The 22,352-nt window shown below is 36.8% G+C and overlaps 1 protein-coding gene across 1 annotated transcript in view; it reads left to right on the top strand.

Moving 5' to 3' along the window:
* Positions 1-22,352, top strand: part of GNAT3 (G protein subunit alpha transducin 3) — a 40,212-nt gene that overhangs the window by 10,865 nt on the left and 6,995 nt on the right. Inside the window, exons 3-5 of the mRNA XM_084784979.1 lie at positions 1,252-1,393; positions 10,691-10,848; positions 15,280-15,408. Of these exons, the coding sequence (XP_084641105.1) occupies positions 1,252-1,393; positions 10,691-10,848; positions 15,280-15,408 (429 nt within the window). The remainder of the gene's footprint in view (positions 1-1,251; positions 1,394-10,690; positions 10,849-15,279; positions 15,409-22,352) is intronic.

Raw genomic sequence — 22,352 nt, forward strand, 5'->3', positions numbered from 1 at the left:
CAGTTGTATATCTGTAATATTTATCATTGCCTTTGTTTCAAATGTTCTTTTTATTGTCTGACTTTATACATGATTTAACATTTAAAATATTTCTTTTTATATGGCAAAATGACTGTTCATTTAAATAACTATGATTTTTGGTTTTTTTTTACTCACTTTATCTGTTTATCTGTGTTTATTATGTTTTTATTTTTATTTTTTACATACACATTTATATTATTACACATACATACAATATACTACCTACAGTGAGTGAGAAGAACCACAAAACTATCAGGAATTATATAAATGTTACATTCATAGCGTTTTGGCTATTTGTAGTTAGAAACCTTGAAGAAAACATCTGGGTAAATAAGTATGCTTAAGCCTATAAAAATAGAGACTGAAAAACAACAAGTTCAAGTGTGACTATGTCATAAATAAGAGTGTAGCAGGAAAGAATAATTATCTAGTGGAATTAGAGATCACGCTGCTGTTAGCATGGACAAAGGGCTCAATGAGCTAGCACCAGCACAGAGTTTAGCTCTAACAGGAAAATCTATTTTAAGCTATGATTCCTAAACCCTCAGTCAAATGGTGACTTATGAGTGAATGGGTGGAAGGAAGAGAGGAGCCCAGCCAAACCTCTTGTCTGGGCAGTTCACTTCTGATGATCCAGGAGCACGTACACACATGGAGGAATGGCAAGGGAGCTGCGGACAGAGGGCAATTACCTGAATTTAAAAAAAAAATTTTTTAAAGGGAAGAAGAATGCCTTTGTTAATGCTGTAAATAGAAAGCAGACACTCCTACTTTAAGTGTTTCTTAAGTGATAGGAAAAGCTAGGGCTGTCCTGCTAAGTGACTTCATATCCTCTAGAAAACAGGGTAAACCAGGATTCAGGCCTGGATGGTTGTCTCTGACCTGGAAGTCATGAAAAAGGAATCTATGTTCCAACTAAAATGTTGTGACTTATATATTTCAAAAACTATTTGATCTACACATGTCTTAAATTCTTCTTATATTTAGCCTGTGTTTCTCCCATAGCCAATATATGTGTGTGTGTGTGTGTGTGTGTATATATATATATATATATATATATATATATATGAAAAGACAATGAATGATAAACATTCAGAGATATAAAATTGTTCAGACTCAACATACATACATGATCAAAATCCTTTCGTTTTTAAGCTGCATATACTAATATGCTGCAATATTTGTGCGACAACAGATCAGCTCACAAAAGTCTTTCATGCTTAATTGTAGGATCATCCATAAGAATGGTTACAGCCAACAAGAATGCATGGAGTTTAAGGCAGTGGTTTACAGTAACACCGTGCAGTCCATCCTGACCATTGTGAAAGCTATGACTACACTTGGGATTGAATATGTCAACCCTCGCAGTCTAGTAAGTACATCCATGTGACAATTACGTGCCCTAGGTGGAGTGTGGGGCAAAAAGAAAATCAAAAGATCGTTGTCCTAGTCCGTATATGAGAACATAATATAATAAGTTTTCAATGCTTACTAATTGAACATAAATTTTCTCATTTTTCTCTAGATGAAAACTTCGTCTTCTACTATGCACTATAACTGCATTAAACAGTAACTGTTTTCTAGTAAATAAATGTAATAATAAATATGACAGCAAAAAAAAAAAAAGAAGCAGAGCTGTACAATGGTTGATAATGTAGCATCTAAGTGAGGTTTTTTTATTTAATTACCAATTTTTTCACACATTATAATGCATTAAAAATCTACTTTTAAAACAGATAATATGTAAAAAAACATTTTAATATAAAAATTGTGCATATATTATTGTCTAAAAGCCAGGAGGAGGCCCATTTCTAGATGTTGGGCTCCATGCAAGAGGGACAGCAGAACAGCTCTAGGACTCATGGAATGCAGCCCACTGGTCAGCAAACCCACGATGGGTATGTCTCAGCGAAGAATGACCCCTGAGAACTGCGTGTCCTGAGGACTTCACGCTGTTCTGAAGCATGGCTTTTCTTCTTACCTCTGTGGTCTTTATAATCCCCTTAATATGTGAACTGTGTGAGTACTATAAAGGGGGCTTCCAGCCCCTCAGTGGGCAGTATCAATGGCATACGCAATAACAATACTTGATCTCTTTCAGTGGAAGCCCCCACTTGTCACCATTAGTGGAAGCCCCTGCTAGGAGCCCTCAGCCCTAGCCCCAGCTTGCCACCATCAGTGGTAACTATCAGTTCTGGCTTGGAAAGTTGCCCTCAGAGAAAGTCTACAGGGTCACCAGCCAGCCAGCCACAGGGTTCACACCCCACCTCAGTTTTCCCCAGTTGATATCGAAGTAGGACTTCGATATTCTGGTGCCTGTACAGGGACGTGAACCCTGCGACCTACGTCGATATCAACTGGGGAAAACTAAGGTGGGGCATGAATACTGTGGTTGGCTGGCCACACACATGCTTATCCCTACTCTTATCTGTTTTCTTCTTCTTCTTCTTCTTCTTCTTCTTCTTCTTCTTCTTCTTCTTCTTCTTCTTCTTCTTCTTCTTCTTCTACTGCTCTTATCCTTTTCCTTTTACAGATTATATACCCAAACAAAATCTTTCAAGCAATACAAAAATCACAAAGTATTTACATTCGATTTCCCTATAAATAAATTATTACAATGGATAAATGTAAGAAAATCATGTTCCACAATACCTTCACATGGCCAAGTGTCTTATGTATTATGGGTAAGGAACAAGCATAAATAACAAGTTATTTCTGAGAACCCACATACATTTGTTACATATTAACTTGTTACATATTAACAGAATATACGCAAGCGAGGGAATTTCTCAGCCAGTTTTTCTTTATTGGCAGGCTGCAATTTGCAGTTACAAAGAAGGAATCAATTATCTTAAGAAGTAATCTTATGAAGAACTTAAAGGAATCACAAATCTAAACTCCTACATAAAAATAATCAGCCATGTTGATTTTTAGTCCTAAAGGTGCTCATCTACTCATTAATATGTTTTATTAAATCATATCAGGAAGCTGAGGGCAGAAAAATAGAATAAAGAAGTCAATCGTCATCTCAGTCAACAGCCCAGCTTGAAAGAGTCACGTCAGCCAATGGTGCTATGGGTCATTGTTCTTGCTTTGCCAACCTCAAAAAGTCCCCTAGCTTTACTAATAAGAGTGAACTTTCTCTTAACTTCAACTGACCCTTAAGATTTCCTGTATCAGAGCCAACAGCAAAAACATCTTTACCTCATTTTGCTAAACAATCTATTTTCCCCTAAGACTTTCTATGTCAGATCCCCTAGCAAAAACATCTTTACCTAACCTTGTTGAAATCTCTCTTTTTCCAAATCCTTTCTAAGGGTAATGATCATTGTTAACAATTTACATCTGTAGATTGTTTTGAGAGACGGTGGTTGAATCATTAATCTGCTCCAGCAGTGATAAGTGAAAGAGATCAAGCATTGTTATTGCGTATGCCAATGCTACTGCCCAGTGAGGGGCTGGGAGCCCCCTTTATAGTACTCACACAATTCACATATTAAGAGTATTATAAGGACCATAAGGTAACAAGCAGAGCATGAAGTCATCAGTACATGCAGTTCTCGGGGTTATGCCTTGCTGAGACACACCCATCATGGGTTTGCTAACTGGTGGGCCACATTCCATGAGTTCTACAGCTGTTTTGCTATTCCTCTTGCACAGACCCCAACATCTACACTGTTTATTGATTTTTTTTTATTCTCTGATACATTATGTCCCAATCGATCACACTTTCCCCCACACTCCCATCTCTACTCCCTCTCTTTTCCCCCTGATCCACTCTCTCCACCTCCCCTCAGAAAAGAGCAGTCCTCTCTGGGGCATCAGCAAGACAGGGCACAGCAAGATGTAGTAAGACCAGGCACAATATGACAAGGCTGGACAAGACAACCCAGAAGGAGGAAAAGGGTCTCTCAAGCAGGCAAAAGAGTCAGGGACAGCCCACGTTCTCACTTTTGGGATTCCAAGAACACCAAGCTACTCAGCCATAACATGTATGCAGAGGACCTAGGTCAGACACCTACAGGCTCTCAGGTCTCTGCGAGTCTCCTGAGCTGTGTTCTTCTGGTGTGTCTCTGATCCTTCTGATCTCTCGGATCCTTCCTCTTTGTTCTCCCCCCTCCCCATCCCCTTCCCTCACTTCCTCCTCTTCTTCTTCTTCAAGAAAAACGAAACTCTGCTTAATGTTTGGCTGTGGCACTTTGCATCTGCTCTCATTTGTTGCTGGATTAAGTCTCTCGGCTATTGTTGATGACCATTTTTGCTAGGCTCTGGTCTCAGAATACTCAACAGGTAGGACAAACTGTAGTGTGAAGGTTTAAGGCTGGGTTAGAGTCCCAATCCCTGTAGTTGAGGCCTTGCCTGGGTATAAAAGATGGTTTGGTTGAGTGAGCCTCCATGGTCCCCGTTACTAGGAGTCTTTGCTAGGGTTACTCTTATAGATTCCCTGATGTTTCCATTACACTAGGTTTCCACCTCACCCCTGAAATGTCCCCGAATTCCAGTAGTTTCTGGTAATCCAGACCCAGAAAGACAAACATGGTACATACTCAAGTTGATATTAGCTGTAAAATAAAAGACAATCATGCTACAGTCCACAGGCCCAGAGAGGCTAAGTAACAAGGAGGTCTTAAGTGAGGACACAAGGATCTTCCTGGCAAGGGGAAGCAGGTTTCACATGTGGACTGGGGGGTGGGTGGAGCTGGGAACAGGAGAGATGAGATGAGGAGGGGAGATACAGGGAGAAAAGACTAGAATACACTGTGTGTTTTAAAGGAAAAGGTAAATCCCCTTTCTTCCCATCAGTTTTCTCAGAGAGGGCTGGAGGACAAAGGGAGAGAGGAAAAGAGAAAAGGAGAAATGGTAAGTGTACCTTAGGACAAACCCTTTGCAAAGCCTAGAGCCTTGTTTCTATGACCTCCTTTGCTAGCTTCCCCCTACCATTGGTTCCAGTTAAATTTCTCGCTTCTCTGGCTCCACCTTCTTTCTCACACAAGAAAGGGAAACTTGAGGAGGAACTCCAAGACCTCCTATCTTTCTTATTGTATGATTTATTGAACCTATTTTATTTATGGCTGTTCTTTTATCTGTGACCCTGGCTTTTCTTAAGCACACAGAATTTTTATAATGGCTCTTAAATGACTACTGCTATAATCCCTTCATTTAAAGGTAAGAAAGAGTAGCAGGTTAACTTCAATCAGCTGACTTCCCAGCAGAACACACTGCTGCCTGGCTTCCTTTACAGCGTATTGCCCTGTGTGAAGACTATTTGAAACGGCGATGTTTATTTTACTTTTCCCTCCCAGGCTGTAATAGTTAACTAAAATGTGTGTGCCTTCTGCATTCTTTAACCGTGATGTAAAGATTTTGGAATTTGCATATATATCATGTATTTTGTCAAGGAAGTGGAAAATCACTAAATTTCCTATTGGTTCTTTTTTTTTTTTTTCCATGTGTGCTACATACAGCCAAGGTTTTATAAACTAGTGATGCCAATCAGTCCTCTTGGCTCTTAAGGACCTGATGATATGCGAGTGGAGTGGACACCATAGACTCTAAGAATACTATAAGAGATTTTAATGTATTTTTCTCACTGAACATTCAGTGTTTTAAACTTAGGTAGCCCTTAAGGTTGCTATGGCATCTCAGGAGCGCCTATGCCCTATGTCCCATAATTTCAGCTTACCATGGTTTCCTAGCACTATACAGATCATATTTTTGTTTCAACTATAGTAAAATATTTGCACTTTCAACTGTTTATTTAATATTTTATTATAAGATGCACACATGTGGTACCTGGTACAAACGGTATAGTCAACTAATTAATTTCTAAGTACCATGTGCAGCTTTCAGATTTCTGATTAGGTGTTCTGTCTACAGACATAAATTTAGTTTCTCTACAGATTATGGTAATTTACATGAGGAAACTTCAGTGGATAGTGGATGAGAAGAAATAATCAAGTGCTTAGTGTGAGAAAAAATTTAGGAGGTAATGGTGTGTATATTTTTAATGTGGCAGTCTCCAGTTATTGTAAAGGAATAGGAAAAGACAAAAGCCTAATGACCTCATATAATGACAAATGAAGGGAGAAGAGACCTGACTCCAAAAAATTGTTAACTTACTTCCACATGTACACTATAACGTGCCTGTACCCACACATATATCATGTACATCACTCACACAGCCACATATAACAAAAATGATTGTTATGAGGATAATTTTTTAAAAAGAAGAAATACATTTGCTCAAAATGGTCTGCTATTGAACTCACATAAGCTAGTAAGTATGGAATACTTGTATTCTATAACATCTCAGGAATTCTCAACAGTTGTCAGTATTCTAAGAACGTTTAATAAAAACAAAATTAGACATTTTTAGTTGAGCATTTCTCAGCCATGCTAGTTAGTCATCTTTTCCTTCATGTGATATGCTCTTCTTCTTTCATCTTTGGAAATATGACTGCAAAGTTCAGAATTAATTCAACAAGTCTTAGACTGTCTGAAGGACATAAAATTGGTGAGCAGTCATTGCATATCCTGAAGAGAAATACTTATTTAATTTTCCATACAATATAGCTCTGAACAAGTGGTTCTCAACCATAGTAATGCTGTGACACTTGAAGAGAGGTTCTTATGTTTTGGTGACCCCAACAATAAAATTATTTCATTGCTACTTCATAATTGTAATTTTGCTACTGTTATGAATCATAACATAAGTATCTGTGCTTTCTGGTGGTCTTAGGTAAGCCTTGTGAAAGACTGGCTTGACCCCCAAAGAATAATAACCCTCAGAATAATATTTGGAGTAAAAATTACAGATTATTAGAGATCCCCTAGTTTCTCTAGAGTCAGCATATTATTTTGGTTTAGCCTTTCAACAATATTTTAGCAACATATACTATGAGAGTATACAAATGAATAAGACAACAAAAATATATGCCCTCAAATATGAACATATACACTAAAAAATTAATAAAATAAGGAAAGGACAAGCACTAAATAAATGCTGCGAAAATAGGGGCAAGGGATAGTTTTCGAGTGTTAGAAGAATAGAAAGGTATAGTAAGGTTTTTTAAGAAGAGACTGAACTGCTGAACAGAGAGCATGCATGGGACAGACCTAGGTCCTCTGCACATATGCAGCTTGGTCTTTATGTGGGATTCCTAAAAACAGGAGCAGAGTCTGTCTCTGACTCTGTTGCCTGCCTTTGGATCCTGTTTCCCTACCTGGGATGCCTTATCTACCCAAAATAGGAGAAGACACGCCTAGTCCCACTACAATGTGATATGCCAAGGTGGGTTGACTTCCATGGGATGCCTCCTCTCCTAGAAAAGGATAAAGGGAGGAATGAAATGAGGGGGAGGGGAAGGGAGAGGCTGGGAGGAAAAGAGGGAGGGGAAGCTGTAATTGAGATAAAGTAAATAAATTAATTAATTTTTTTAAAGCAAAGGAAAGAAAGAAAGATTCTGGCCAGAGTGGTCAGGGACATATCACAAGAACATGGCCTATCAAGAGGACTCATCAAGTTCAGGGAGCCTATAGCGGTCTGACCTAGGTCCTCTGCAAATATCTTGTGGCTGAGTAGTTTGGTGTTCTTGTGGGAATATTAACAGTGGAAGTGGGGGCTGTCTCTTACTCTTTTGCTTGCTTGTGGGATCCTTTTCCTATTACTTGGTTGCCTTGTTCAGCCTTGATGTGACTTCAAGGTGTATGCCTAGTGTTATTGCAGCTTGTTAGGCCATGTCTGGCTGATGTCCTTGCCAGGCCTGCTCTTATCTGAGGGTAGATGGAAGGAGGATGGATCTAGAGTACAGGGAAGGGTGGAGAGACTGGGTGGATGAGTGGGAGGGGAAATTGTGTTCAGATGTAATATATGTGAGAAGAACAGAAAGTAAAAATAAATGGAGATAAATAGATAATAGATAGATAGATAGATAGATGATAGATAGATAGATAGATAGATAGATAGATAGATAGATAGATAGATAGATAGAGATAGGTAAATGTGTCTTGGCAAATACTTCTGCAAAAAATCAGATGCACACAGCCACCCTTAAGTTGGGCTTAGGGACTTACAGAGTATCAGGAGTCCAGTACTTGAGACTCGAGGAGACAAATTGAGACCAGTGGAAAAGAAAGAACAGACAGAAAGTCAGATCAAGCATGGAAAGTTTTGTGAGTCATAGTAAATAACTGGGGTTTTGAGCCTGGAGAGAACTCTTAGGGAAATTAAAACACAGAAATAAAGTAACCTGTGGAATTTCAATTATCCATCAATTGATTACCATACAGATATAGCTTTGAAAAATGACTATAAATTATGGGCAAGATCTCATTGTGTAGCTCTGATAGTCCTGAAACTCACTACATAGACAAGGCTGTCCTTAAACTCCAAGTGATCTGCCTGCCTCTGCCTATGAAATACAGGAATTAAAAGCATGTGTCACCACGCGTAACTAAGTACAGACAGTTTTTTTGGGTGTTGTACACACCAAGATAGGAAAGATGTTTTCTTCAAGGCTAACAAATACATATAGCCAAAACACTATGAATGTAACATTTATAGAATTCCTGATCATTCTGTGGTTCTTTTTTCTGTAAGTGGTTTATAGTGTATATGCGTAATAATATAAGTGTATATATAAAATATGTCTTTATTTTTAAGGGTTTTCTGGATGGTATTCATAATGGCATTAAATAAATACTCTTGGAAATAAAAAAGGAAGGGAAAACGTCAAAAAATAAAAACAAGAATGTATCTGGTGACCTTCTGGTCTTAAAAGTGAACTTTCATTCTTCAAAGTGTTTATTGTGCAAGACTATCAAGAACTGAAATGTTTTACATTCAATGAAATGTTGATATGGTCTAGAACAGAGAAAATACCAATTTACTTGTTACCCAGGAACCTGGACACCAATATAAATAAATGGTAGCTTAACTTAACGAGGAGTAATATAGAGGCAGGGAAAAGGCATATTCGTTTGGTTTATAAGAACTGCTGAGAAAGCTAGTGATTTGTTCCTTCATGAATGGACTCTGGGAAAGACTGCCTCATTGCAACATTTGCCCAAAGACACATTAGTTGTAGAAGGACAAGCCTCCCAAATGGTCAACCCTGAAAACATACCGAACAGTAACAGTAACATTATACAGACTGAATAGATTGTAGTGTGTGTGTGTGTGTGTGTGTGTGTGTGTGTGTGTGTGTGTATAATAAAAATTAATGAAAGAAGAATTCATGAATATGAAAGACAGCAAGGAGTAGCTTATAGGAGGGCTTGGGGGGAGGTTAGGAAAGGGAGAAAGTATTCAGTTATATTATAATCTCAAAAATAATGAAAAATTAATTGAAAGGATAATATTTCACTGGATTTGTAGTTTTCTGTATCATAGGAAAGATGAATTTTAAAGTAAATCCCCATTAATGCTAGAAAGTAAGAAAATAAGTCTTATATTTCAGCAATTTGCCAATCAGCTGATCATCTGATCTTCCTAATCAGAAAGAAAGATGAAACTTTTTCCTTTTAGTTTTAACATTCTATAATAATAAATGACATGCTGTCATTATATTAGCCAAAGACAATACTTTTAACAAAACAGCAGAATAAACCTTTAGTTGAGATGATTAATATGAAGGAATGGCATCAGGCAGCACTAATGTCTTTCTGGACATACTCCCCTCCTAGCATGCTCACGTAGGACAGACTCTGCTGGCGTTTTCCTCCTGTTCTAGAGTTTGTTGTATTTGTTGCTTTGTCAAAAGGCACTTGAGAGAAGTACTCTGTACACATGTAAATGGGCACATTGTACTGTATGCTTATTGTAAGGATAGTGAGACACTTGTGGGCCATACTGTAAACCGTCATAGTGATAGTCACCTGCATGTTATTATAACAGGCAGCAGGTGAGTTTTGGATACTGACACTGGCCATCTAAGCCCAGATTTCTTTGTTTTCCTAACAAATTACCATAATCTATTTAGGTATTCTATGTCTCAAGTTCCTAATCTTAATTATTTGTAAAAAAAAAAAAAAAGGCCTTAATTACTAGTATAAATAGTGGTCTACAGATTGTTTAAATTTCACTTATGTGTTAAGTAAGCTTCTGTCCTCCCTCATTACTTTCCATGTCTTAGTATGCACTGACACAATAGTTACTCTGTTTTGTTGTTGTTGTTGTTGTTGTTGTTGTTTTTGTATTTGTTTTTCTTTGCCAGTTCTAATGTATGCCTCATGGCACTTTACTACAAAGGCACACAATTGACACCACCTAACAGAGAGCATGAACACCACTGTGAGGCTATGTGTGTTTAACCACTTGCAGAATAATCAAAAGGATATGGCTCATGATAAATAATAGTTTACAGCCATCTCATTTACTACAGCATTTTTACCCAAGAAATAACAGACTCAACCAAAGCACTGTTACCCTTTTTGACAACATATTCAGAAGTCAATGATACATAGAAAAGCATTCAAATTCCTCCCTATATTATTTTAATTTTTTTCTGTGTGAATTTTGGCTTTATTTTTGTTCATAGATTTTGAAAAAAATGTTCACTGGAAATATAGGCAAAAGAAATTGAAAGAAAAAAGCATTTTGAATTACTCTATTTATAACAGTATCTGAACCTAAATAACATTTTTGTTCTTCCCACCAAAACTACTCCAGGAAGACCAACAACAACTTCACTCAATGGCAAATACACTAGAAGATGGTGACATGACACCTCAGCTGGCTGAAATAATAAAACGACTGTGGGGAGATCCAGGAATTCAAGCCTGCTTTGAAAGGGCATCTGAATATCAGCTTAATGACTCTGCAGCTTAGTAAGTGACTTTCCTGAATAGGAACAGCAGACAGCATACAGGTTTATAATGTGGTACATTGTGCATGTAAGCACAAATGTCGATCTGGAACCCGGGCCCTGCTTTTTCTCCTTGTAGCTTCCCCAAAGGAGTGAACCTCAGCTGGGCAGGTTGGTTTACAGGATCCCAGTCCATCATTGATTACCCCAAGGGAAGAAAGCCTCATCTAGTGTAGCTCTTTTAGTGTTACAGCCCTTTTAGAGACACAGCTCTTCCGGCGCTCCAGCTCTCTTTATGGTGGGGCAGTGTGTGTAATAAAGGCTATATAAACCTTGGAGAAGTGTAGGGGTTTTCAGGTGCGTGAACATCATTGGCTGGGCCTGAGATGTTGGTAATGTTTCATTTGCATGCAGAGAAATTCCAGGTGCTAGGCTACATGACTACCTCAAGAATTGCAAGGGAGGAAGTGTCACAAGGGTACATTTTCCTGTGCATGTAGGCACAGAACAGGCTGGAAGCTCCCTTGCCCATCTCAGGATTGATATTTTTCTGGGTTTGGAGATGTCTCAACTTCACTCCAGCTCCAGGCCAGATTCCCTGGTCTAATAGTCCACGTGTTCTACACACAAGTAAAAGAAAAATGGATTTTGCACTTTATGATAGAAAATTGAGAGACAACAGAAAAGAGATGAAACAATATGCCCAAGAAGAAATAGCTGCTACACATATCTTCTCTTAATTAAAGAAAAAGAAAAAGAAAAGAAAAAGAAAATTAACCATGATGCACAATGCGTAGCATTAACACAAACAGATGGTGTGCACACTAACATTTGGGACTATATTAATCTGAATCATACATTTCAATGTTACTGAAATCATCTCCCAGAATAATCTTAGTGGTGATTTATGTGTTAGCTCACTAGGCTGCTGAGAAAGACACAAAATTCAGGAAGAAAATAGTCTATGGTTTCCAGACATTAACATATTATATTGTCAAGTAAGTATTTAATATTAATAAAAGGCGTAGGAGGGCACTATACTGCTTACAGTGGGATTGTTGCCATTACATAAGACTTGGTTTATCCCACTTTGTACATCAACAAGAATGTATAATAAAATAGGCCTGCAAAAAGATGAACAATCACTCATTGCCTACTTCTTCCCATGCCTACAAACACGCACTATATAAAATTCTCCTTGAATGAATCGCATAACAAATCATGCTGGCACTGGTGCATAACTAAACAAGTGACAAATATAATGTAGCAGTGAACCAAAGATCACTTAAAACTCAATAAACATGAGTGATGCTGCAGGTTCTTACTCATTGGTTACCTTTGATCCATAAGACTCTGTCTCAAAGGAAAATAATTAGCTTTAGCAGAATGACTACAAAAAAAGCAGCTTGCAAAGATAGGTGTAGCAAGCAAGCTTCCATGATGACTGTTCACTCCTTGCTACTCCAAACTCTAATTCCCACTGGGACAACTCCCTTTAAACAAGAGTGTGGAGTCTCCTTGATGAGCATCGGGTGTCATTCTGTGACGACATAAACTTGATAACCTCCTTCACAAAGTTCCCAGACTCTGCCTCACTGTCATCCTAAAGGAGATTTCTGTTCTACTGTAAAACATTGCTTACCCATCTGTGCTAATCATTGAGTGAATCAGAACCTAGCATCTACATTGCCCCCAAAATGTTGCTTCCGCCTCCGGGGAAGAATGAACAGAAAGATAGATGTGTAAGTGTGTTCCAGCTAAGATGAACACATGTAGTTTGGAATTCATATTGGCTAAATACTTGTCAGTGTGTTCACTTCACTGTTCGTCCTTTGACAGCAAATTGCACACATATGTATTAAACAAACTATTTACAACTCACTTATTTGCAACGATTTTCTGAGTTCTGCCCATAGTGTAAATAATTTTTGAATGCTCAGTTCATTTGGCTAGTAGTAAAATAATATGAAATTTCATTTTTATATATATTAGAAATAATATCTAGATAAACTAAAAGCTTGAAATATAAACTTTTACATGTTCTAAGTGTTGTTAAAAGCACAGAAAATAAAAGCCTGCTAAAATGTTGCTGGATTAGTATCATTTTCTTCCAAACCTGAAGAACAGATTATTTTTTTCAAATTCCGAATTAAGTTTGTATTGAACACTTCATTTTTAATATCAGAGTGACCGTGTATTAGCTATCTATTTTGGATCCATTACATAGAACCTTTTTCTTTCTTTTCATTCTTTATTTTTCTGGTGAAAGGAAGTTTTTGCCTTTTTTGTTTTTAATATAGAGATTCTCCAAGTGGAAGCTACCAGCAGGGTAACCTAATAAGTAAAGAGCAGAAGTCCTGTGTTTGGCTAGACAATCTGACCAGAAAAGAGGAAAGGGCTTAGCTAAGGCTTCATCATTTTCTGATTGGGGCCCTATCTCATGCTGTTTAAATTCCGCGAGAGTTGAGAGCAAACATGGACTTTGTGGGGAAAGCACTGTCTTTAGGATTAGAAGTAAATGATCAAGTCATGTTTACATACTTTGAGTCATAAGGTCTAAAGACCTCTTTGTTTTATAAGCAGGTTTAGACATCCAAATACCATATTTGCTTATTCAAACCAGCACTTTTGATGAAGATCAGTTAGTTTGCGATTGCGTTTTTGCCTAGAATAATTTACAAATGCAAAGAAAAATACTTTAAAATGTGTCTTTACCAAAACTTTCATTAAATGGATTTTATTTCTATTTTTGTAAATTTCTTTATTCTTTTACTTGGGTATAAAATGACTGCCCTATCATACATATGAGATTTCATCAATAGCAATTTCACAATGCTTCAAGTAATAGTAAAAATAATTTAAAATGTAAAATCTGCCAATATTTTCTCGGATGCCTTTATATGTCAAGTCATCACCCATTTAAAGGCAAACAGTATTTATTGGCATGAAACCATGATTATACAATTTCACATTATATAATTTCTGAGATAAAATTTTAATTTTCTTCTTGAGCAAAATTCCTTTGAGTATACTTGTGCTTCCCAAAATAAATTGGCTAAATTAGCTACTGAATCTATTTTTAATGGTAAAACAACTTTGCTTCAAAGTCACTGTGTTAGATCAGTGGTTTTCGACCTTCTTACTGCTCTCATACTTGAATATATTTCCTCATGTTGTGGTGATCCACAACCATAAAATTATTGTGTTACTACTTCATAACTGGAATTTTACTACTGTTACAAATCTTAGTGTAAACATCTGATATGCAGGATATCTGATATGTGGCCCCATGAAAGGTCCATTCAACCGCCAAAGAGGTTGTAACCCACAGGTTGAGACCTGCAGTCCTAGATACTGATGTATATAACAATCTCTAAATTTAATCTCTGAACAAATTTAACTTTATAAGCAATAACTAAAATTCAGTGGGACTCTACCCCGAGAGTTCTATGGACGAAACCAAAAGTTAGCACTCTTTAAAAATGTGGATGCAGGCATAGCTCAATTTTGTATTTAAATTTATCACAGAAATAGCCATATTGCTAAGCTATTTTATCCTTAGTGTCAAACTCAACAGTAGAAATAAAGAATACCATTTTAATTTGTAGATCTTGCTTGAAAGGATAAAAATGCTAAGACCACTGTTCATCCTTCATTCTAACAGACTCAGAGCACAGAGTTAACGAAGCTTACACCTACCCATCACCAAGCATTAGAGTCGGTGACCAATAAAACAAAAAGCAAGTAAACAAAAGCAACAGCCAGCAAATAGTTCACTCTGTAAGAGGAGGAATTCAGGAGGAATGAAGGGCTCTACCATGTACTGATGCACACTGGCGTGGCTACCATACTTAAATAGCTATAGTGTGGATCCATCCACAGGCAGTACTTGGAATCTTTCATTGAGCCATAAGGGTTTCATCATGACCTTTAATGGAAATGAATGTGTTCTAAACTAAGTAATGCATGCAAAATTACCCAAATGATTTATAACAAGGAAACAATTCAAAAATGTTATTAAAACCCATGTAAAGGGAATCATCCCCATAAGAGAGTATTTGAGGAGCTTGTAGTAACTGTTGTTGCAAACATTTCCAAGGCAGCCTAACACAGAGGAATACATCTGTACATCTCTACATGGAGAAAATCTCTTCCATCTGTCTATCACCTGAGAGTGAATCTGTCATACAGGCTTCATAAGACACAGGCTAAGGTAGCTTTGAGGAGCTCTTAGGCAAGATCAGGCCAGGAGCTAAGTGTGGCCTCTGCACTTTGCACTGTGGCATCCCAGCTGCAGAATCCTTCCATTCTGATCCACAGCTTGAAAAGCAATAGATGGAGTTTGTTTTCCAGTGCGCATTAAACTTGTAAAACACATCTGTACTGAACTTCAGTGTATTCCAATGTATAGTCAAAAATACGAATATACCCTAATTTACTTTGTTTCTGTTAGCTACCTAAATGACTTAGATAGAATCACAGCCCCTGGGTACGTGCCAAATGAGCAAGACGTTCTACACTCCCGGGTGAAGACAACCGGTATCATTGAAACCCAGTTCTCCTTTAAAGACTTGAACTTCAGGTATGCACAAACCTGTCCTCTTAATATGGGTAGAGCGTGCTTTCAGCTCCACGTTTCTTTTTTTTTTTTTTAATATATTTTATTGATTTATTCATAGTACATCTCAATTGTTATCCCATCCCTTGTATCCTCCCATTCCTCCCTCCTTCCCAATTTCCCTTTACTCTCCATAGGGTTCAGCTCCACATTTTACCATGGAGAAACACTGTAACCCACAGTCAAGAGCAATGATTTTAGGATTAGCCGACTAGACCTCCTCATCTGCCATTACCCCACCCTTCCTTCCTGCTTTGCTCCCATCTCACTCTGAGCCTGTCCTTCCTTCTTGGTTCCATTTCTCAAACAACTGGTATCCAGATTCTTTACCCTAATACTTAAAAATGACATTTTACTTTGATGTGATTTTTTTTAAAAGAAAATATATTTAAATAGTGTCTTAGCAACAGGTGTCAGAGATATTATTTTGCTTACCTTCTTCTTTCTCTGTTTGCTTGACATATTCATTAAATCTACCTTAGCTTAAGATGCAAATAATTAAGTTACTATTATTTGAATGTGATTTTGGGTAGTATGAAAATGCATGTCCTTTTTTTTTTTCAATTGCATTGAATTTCCTTTCAAATAAACCCTTGAAATTCTACTATCAATTACTTTTTGGATATATTAAGAAATGTAAATCATTTACAGCATGAGGTAGTATCTCTTGGTTCTTAACAGCTTTCATGTTTTCCCCCTGAGATAGATCAGTATATTTGTTCATTGTCATACAAAGTTTAACACCATTTTCTATGGATATTGAGGTGAGGAAGAATATTAGTAATACAAAGTTCCAGCTAAATATGTTAGTAATGAAAAATTGCTAAACTACTTAACAAACAAGATAGGTCATGCCTGCAATAATGGAAATGTACTCAAAGAACTTTTTAAAGAACGTAAAGAAATTATTTATAGCCATTTATGAGGGGAAAAAAGTAAGTAACTCTAATTAGCCAGTATTCTCTACTCTGTTTCAGGGAATAAAAGTTTTGAAAAGCTGTAAGGTGTCAAAATTGGTTATTACAAGCTAGGTAATCAGAATAGATATTATAAAAAATATTTTCAAATGATATAAAAGTAATGTCTCCCAAATTCATACTAAATTTTCAGGCCTAAAAATAGTTAATATCAAAGCAGGGCAAAGGGATGCAGATTCCAGCCAACTTCCCCTAGGCAGAGCCAGTCACATTCTGCTCAGTCCTTGCCTTGATGCAGACAGGTGACCTTTGCCTTAATTTCTGGAGTTTTCCTTTGGGAGCCAAGTCCACAGCTCCTCCCTCTGTCTCCCCTTGCCAGGCCAAGACCTTTTCTCACACTCCCTTTTCTGTCTTGTTGGCTTCCTTCTCTCCCAATTCCAGTGGCACAGACTGGAACTGATGTTGCCTTGAGGCTAGTGAGGCCAAATATCCTTGGTTCTCCAGGAAACAGCAGCAGGAGCTGTGGATCTCTTAGCTAGCACACCTCTGGGAAAGGTTGGATCAAGTTAGGAACCAGGACAGAGTTAAGTGCCTTCACAGTACCTCTTTTACATAAGCCTTACATAATTTTCCCAGCCCCAGGTTATCTGAATCATCAAGTGGCTTTGGTGATCGATGCCACCTGTTAGGCAACACAAAACTCTCTGTCCTGACACTCCCCCACCACACTGACCTTCTTAACAGGCCATCCAGAAAATAGCTTGTTCTCTGCTTGTAATATTGAAGGCACTTGCACTTGCTGTAGTCCTTTCTTAAAGTGTTTTGCTTATTCTTATGATAAAGATTCCAAATAAAATGACCATCTATAGTAGTTTACTATCTATAAAAACTTATAGATAGTAAACAGATCAGAGCCTTGACCTTCCATCTCTTTGTATCTATAAGTATCTCTATTACAGGCAACAGAGTTCTGGTCCATGTTTAAGAAAGGGTTTTCCAATACGGTAGGGTGAATGAAGAATGGAGGATAAAAGCTCCTCCATTGTTGTTATTGATTTCTGTGGTGTAAATACCTCCACTCTGCCAGATTCAAGCTCCCAGTATAATATCACAAACACAAAAGTGGGGGGAAATTCAGATAAACAGCTCTCTCCACCACACTGTAGTCATCCTCTTTTCCGTAATAGTACAGCAAACCACTTTCCTCTTTTGCTCCTTGTTACCATTAAGTGATGGTCCCACTCTTCTTTCATTTCCTCTTTTTGTTTCCATCTCTACTTCATAAACTCTCAACCTTAGAAAGTCAGAGACCACATGTGATCATTATCTACTGCCAGTGCTTGCCACAGTGGTTAGCAAGAGGGAGCAAATGGTCAGCGGGAGCTGAGTGTACAAATATATCACATGTGGACGATTTGTACAAAGCATGTGACATGATAATCTGGGTGATGCTATATTTGTATACAATGAAGAATCAAGAATGGAGGTTGGGAACGGATCTTCAAATGGCTTACAATAGAAGGCTGAAGCTGTATAGTTTCTTGTTAATAGAAAGTACACCTTTGCAAGATATCATTTGTGGCTGTTAGGTATGGAGAGCATCCTTTCCTTGGAGAACAAATATTGTAAGAAGTCGGTAGTCTTTCATAATCCCTTTCAGAGAAAAATGATAAAGAAAAAAAATCACATCTTCTTGGGGAGATAACAAGAGGGTTAAATATTTGAGGAACTGTAAAATTTATTCACATCAATTGATATATAATAATCATTTAACAAATTCTTACAGTTTAACCATCTTTCTTTAAAGTGCTGAGTAGAATAGTCAGAATGCTTATGCCTTCTCACTTCGCTTCAGCAATTGCCCAGGTGTTAAAACATATTGCATTAGCATTGATTTGTATTCGCATAGCACAAATCACCCTAGGACTATTTAAAACTGAAGAGTTGATTTGCATATTAAAACAGAGAACTCTAGAATTTTAAATAGGCATACACAAATGAAAAGCTCTCTCTGCCAGAGGAGTGGATCATCTCCTAGCCCCATCTAATTTAATGGAAATTAGCCTAGAGTTCTGATCAAGCCAGAGTGCCAACTGTCAATCTGATAGAGCACCTTATTTTAAGAGTTCTTATCAAAGCAATGTTCCAACAACAATCTGACCAATGCTGTTTACAAGCTTTCTAGTTGCTACAACATGAGAAATAGAATGCACATCTAAACCCTTCTCTTATGAAGTAGTTCCCCATACTTAAGTGATTTAGAAATAAATGTAAAACAAGTTATCAATTGCAGAAAAGCTACTTTCTTCTTAAATGTTCCACAATCAAAATATAGAATTGAAAGCACTGCTCATAGGAGTGAGAAAGACTGAAAACTATTTCAATAGAAATCTTAAAATTTCTAAATTTCTCATAACTGCTTTCCTGAATGTTTGAGCCTACCTGTGATTTGAAAGAAGAAAGACAATTTTCCTAAAATATGAGGTGGAATGCTATTCACTGTGTTCATTTCCAAGCATATTCGTCACCAGGCTTAGCAGTGAGGTGTCATGTCTTCCCAGCAGCTATATCCCAGTCTACATTTGTTGTGCTCTATTAGAACTCAGAGAAAGTCAATTTACATATGCTATATGTGGTCTTGATCTATATGTGTGATTTCTTACATATGTGGTCATGATCAATGTTGCCAAAATAATATATGATCTGATTTTATTTTTTGTTTGCTTTTCAGAGCTAGCCATAACACTTAGGGCCACCAACATACTAGCCGTTTTCTCATACTGCTGAACTATTCCCTTAACCCTTGATTTTGAGACAGTGTCTTGATGCATAGCATTAGGCTGGCCTTGAGCTCATTATGTAGCCTAGGTTAGCTTCAAACTTGCCAGCCTCCTGTCTTCCCCTCCTAAGTGCTCAGATTGTTTGCATGTAGTAAAATGCATAGCCTAGAATTTATTTTAAGGACTCTCTGGTTTTAAATTATATGCAGAATTATTTTTCTATTTTTATTGAAAATAGTTTTTCATACAGTATATTCTAATTATTTACCTGTCATTTAAAATTACACTAGACATGATAAATGGCATTAGGAACTGTGACAATTTTTGGACCTGGCTCACTTATGGTTCTAAATCTTTTTTAATTTATTTTTTATGTCAAGAGTATTTAAGGGATTTAGACAAGCCTCTGTGCATGCTCTTGGTGTCTGTTAAGATCTATTCTCCTTTGTTTTCAAAACAGGGCTAGAGGAAGATGTATGCAGATCATTTTACTGTGCTTGTGTAATGATGGCACGTGTTCAGCAGTTCACATCCTCACATGTAGCCATCCTAAAATGTTAAACCAATTTTCATTGAGTCAACATCTTGAACAAATCTCATTTGACAAAATAGTTCAAAATAAATTACTGTTAAGATTAGCATTCTGTCATAGACCTAGGAGAGGGGAATAGGGTGAAAGCAGGAAGAAGGGAGGAACAGGAGGATACAAGTGATGGGATAACAATTGAGATGTAATCTGAATAAGTTAGTAAGTAAAATTAAAAAAAAAAAAAGATTGGCATTTGTATTTATGTGGCCATAGAGTAGAAAATTTTAAAAATGATTCCTTTTCAGAGACCTCATGTCTATAGGTGGGGCAATGGCATCTACCACAAAAGGGCTGCAGAAGCATGACCAGTGCTTAGCTCTTCCTGATTATGTAATGATTTTCAGAAATTATAATAGTCAAGTTATTCATACTAATCTATTATAATGTGAAACACAAGTACTTTTGTGCGGTCAAATACTTAGCCAACTATTTGACGTTAACTCGTAAAATTCAACAGCCTTCCAACTGATTAATTCGGACCATAAAACTCAGCTATTTACTCAGCTGTTTAACTCGGTCATATAGCTCTGATGGCTTGCCCTGAGTTAATATTATGGACAAATTAACACATAATCAATATTTAGTTATTACTTAAAAGCCTGGCTTGTTAATTTTTATCTATATTCTAATCAATAATTTAAAACCTTTCTTTTAACTTCAAGTTTCTAATTTTAGCATCAGACCTTTGAAAATATTTATATGCTTCCCCTAAAAAGTTAAGCAAATAACCTCCCCCAGTATGTCAAATTAGGACTTCCAGTTTCATGCAGCATTCTGAAAGTCTTAAGTCAGGGGACTAAGGATAACCATGCATGACTCTCAACTGCATCAGTATAAACCACCAGGCAGTAAATATAGATAATTTTTTTCACAGAACGGTCACAATGTTTTTGGTTTTGTATATAAAATCAAATATATAAGTAAAACTTTCAAAAAATAAGTAAAACTTTCTTTTGCTAGTCTTCAGCTTATTTGAAGATAATATGTTATTTTACATTTCAATAAAATAGGCCTTATTTTGTCATTTTTGTTTTGTGTTTGGTTTTATTTTTATTTTTATTTTTTTTGAGACAGGATCTCTTTGTGTATCTTTGGCTGTTCTGGAACTCACTCTATAGACTAGGTCAGCCTCCCAAGCACTGGAATTAAAGGCTTGCACATTATCACCTGATGCTCAGTTTGAACTTTTATAAGAAGAAGAAGAAGAAGAAACTAAATATATATGAGAAATCAATCATTATAATAAAAGAAACAAGACCTAGCTTTTCATAAAGTTAATGTGATGTCCAGGAGAATCAAGATAAAAAAAAAAAACAGCTCTCTAGACCTTGATCTAAATTGCTAATGAACATTTATGTTCAATAACAACAGATGGTTTAGAGAAACAGGCAGTGCTCTCTGGAACCTAGCTTCTGTGTCATTCAGTACAAAAAACAGTGCTGTGACTCATGCGGGTCATAAATGGGACAGTCATAGACATTTGTGCAAAGATGGACTTTCAGAAAACACTTTGTCACTATGAACAAAGACTGAGTAATCTTTGTCCTCCCTTTCTTGAAAGGCAGACTGATAGACATGTTTATGGGAAGTTGGTTGATGCTGACAACAAAGTTGAGGGCATGTCCCATAAGTCCCACATCCTTACAGTGAATTTAGTTTAAAATAAAAATAATAATATAGCTCAAGTCATCAAAAGTTTAGTTTTTAGTGGTCATGTTATTTTGCCTTCAGACATAAAGAACTGTTATCGTGAACAACGAAAATTATAGCATTTAATTTGCTTCTGAGGGAGGCCACACAATTCAAAAATGAGATTTTTATAAGAGTAAGGTAATTCCACAACTGTTATATATCTCCACTATTCATAATTATCTGCAGGAAAGCACTCTCTGCCATATGTGTGCTTTGAGTTAAGAGTCAGCTGCGAGGATGTCAGATCCCCAGAGGAGGGAAGGACAATGGCTGGGCTTGCGTTTACTTTGACCATCACCTCAGACTCTTCACTTATTTCAAGTCACAGTAGAGGCACTTTAAATTATCATGCTAATGAATGCGAAGGAAGGCACATGTAGAAAATAATTGTGCAGGAAGTGCCTTTGTCCTAATTCTGGTAAATTATGCCCTCTGTAAAATTTCTTTTAGAACTCTCATATCTTGATTTTAATTATAATATAATAATAATAACAATAGTAATAATAATTATTATTATTGGTATTATTATTATTATTATTATTATTTCACTTAGAAGTAGAACCTGCACCAAACAAAATGAAACTAATTTGTGAAAAATCATATTATGTTAAAATACTGAGTCACTTGCAATAGATTTGAGCAATTTTTCAAAACTACAATTAAAAGAGAAGGATTTTTTTTGCAGAATTTAAAGATTAGAAAACATTTTGATTGAAAATGAGATGTAAGTAAAGAAAAAAGTGTAATTTTGAATAAATGGTGATTGAGAGTGGAGCATAAAAGCTGATTAAAAGAGACGAAAGTAAATGCTTCAGCAAACCCAAGGCCTGCTAGTGGATAGAATTTAACCATCATGTACTGGGCTCCCATCATGACGTCCCTCCTGTGACCTCAGTGGCTCCTTGCAAACCAAGTCACCCAGTCATTATG

Source organism: Acomys minous, assembly GCF_964271855.1.
Source record: "Acomys minous genome assembly, chromosome: 6".
Classification (NCBI taxonomy): domain Eukaryota; kingdom Metazoa; phylum Chordata; class Mammalia; order Rodentia; family Muridae; genus Acomys; species Acomys minous.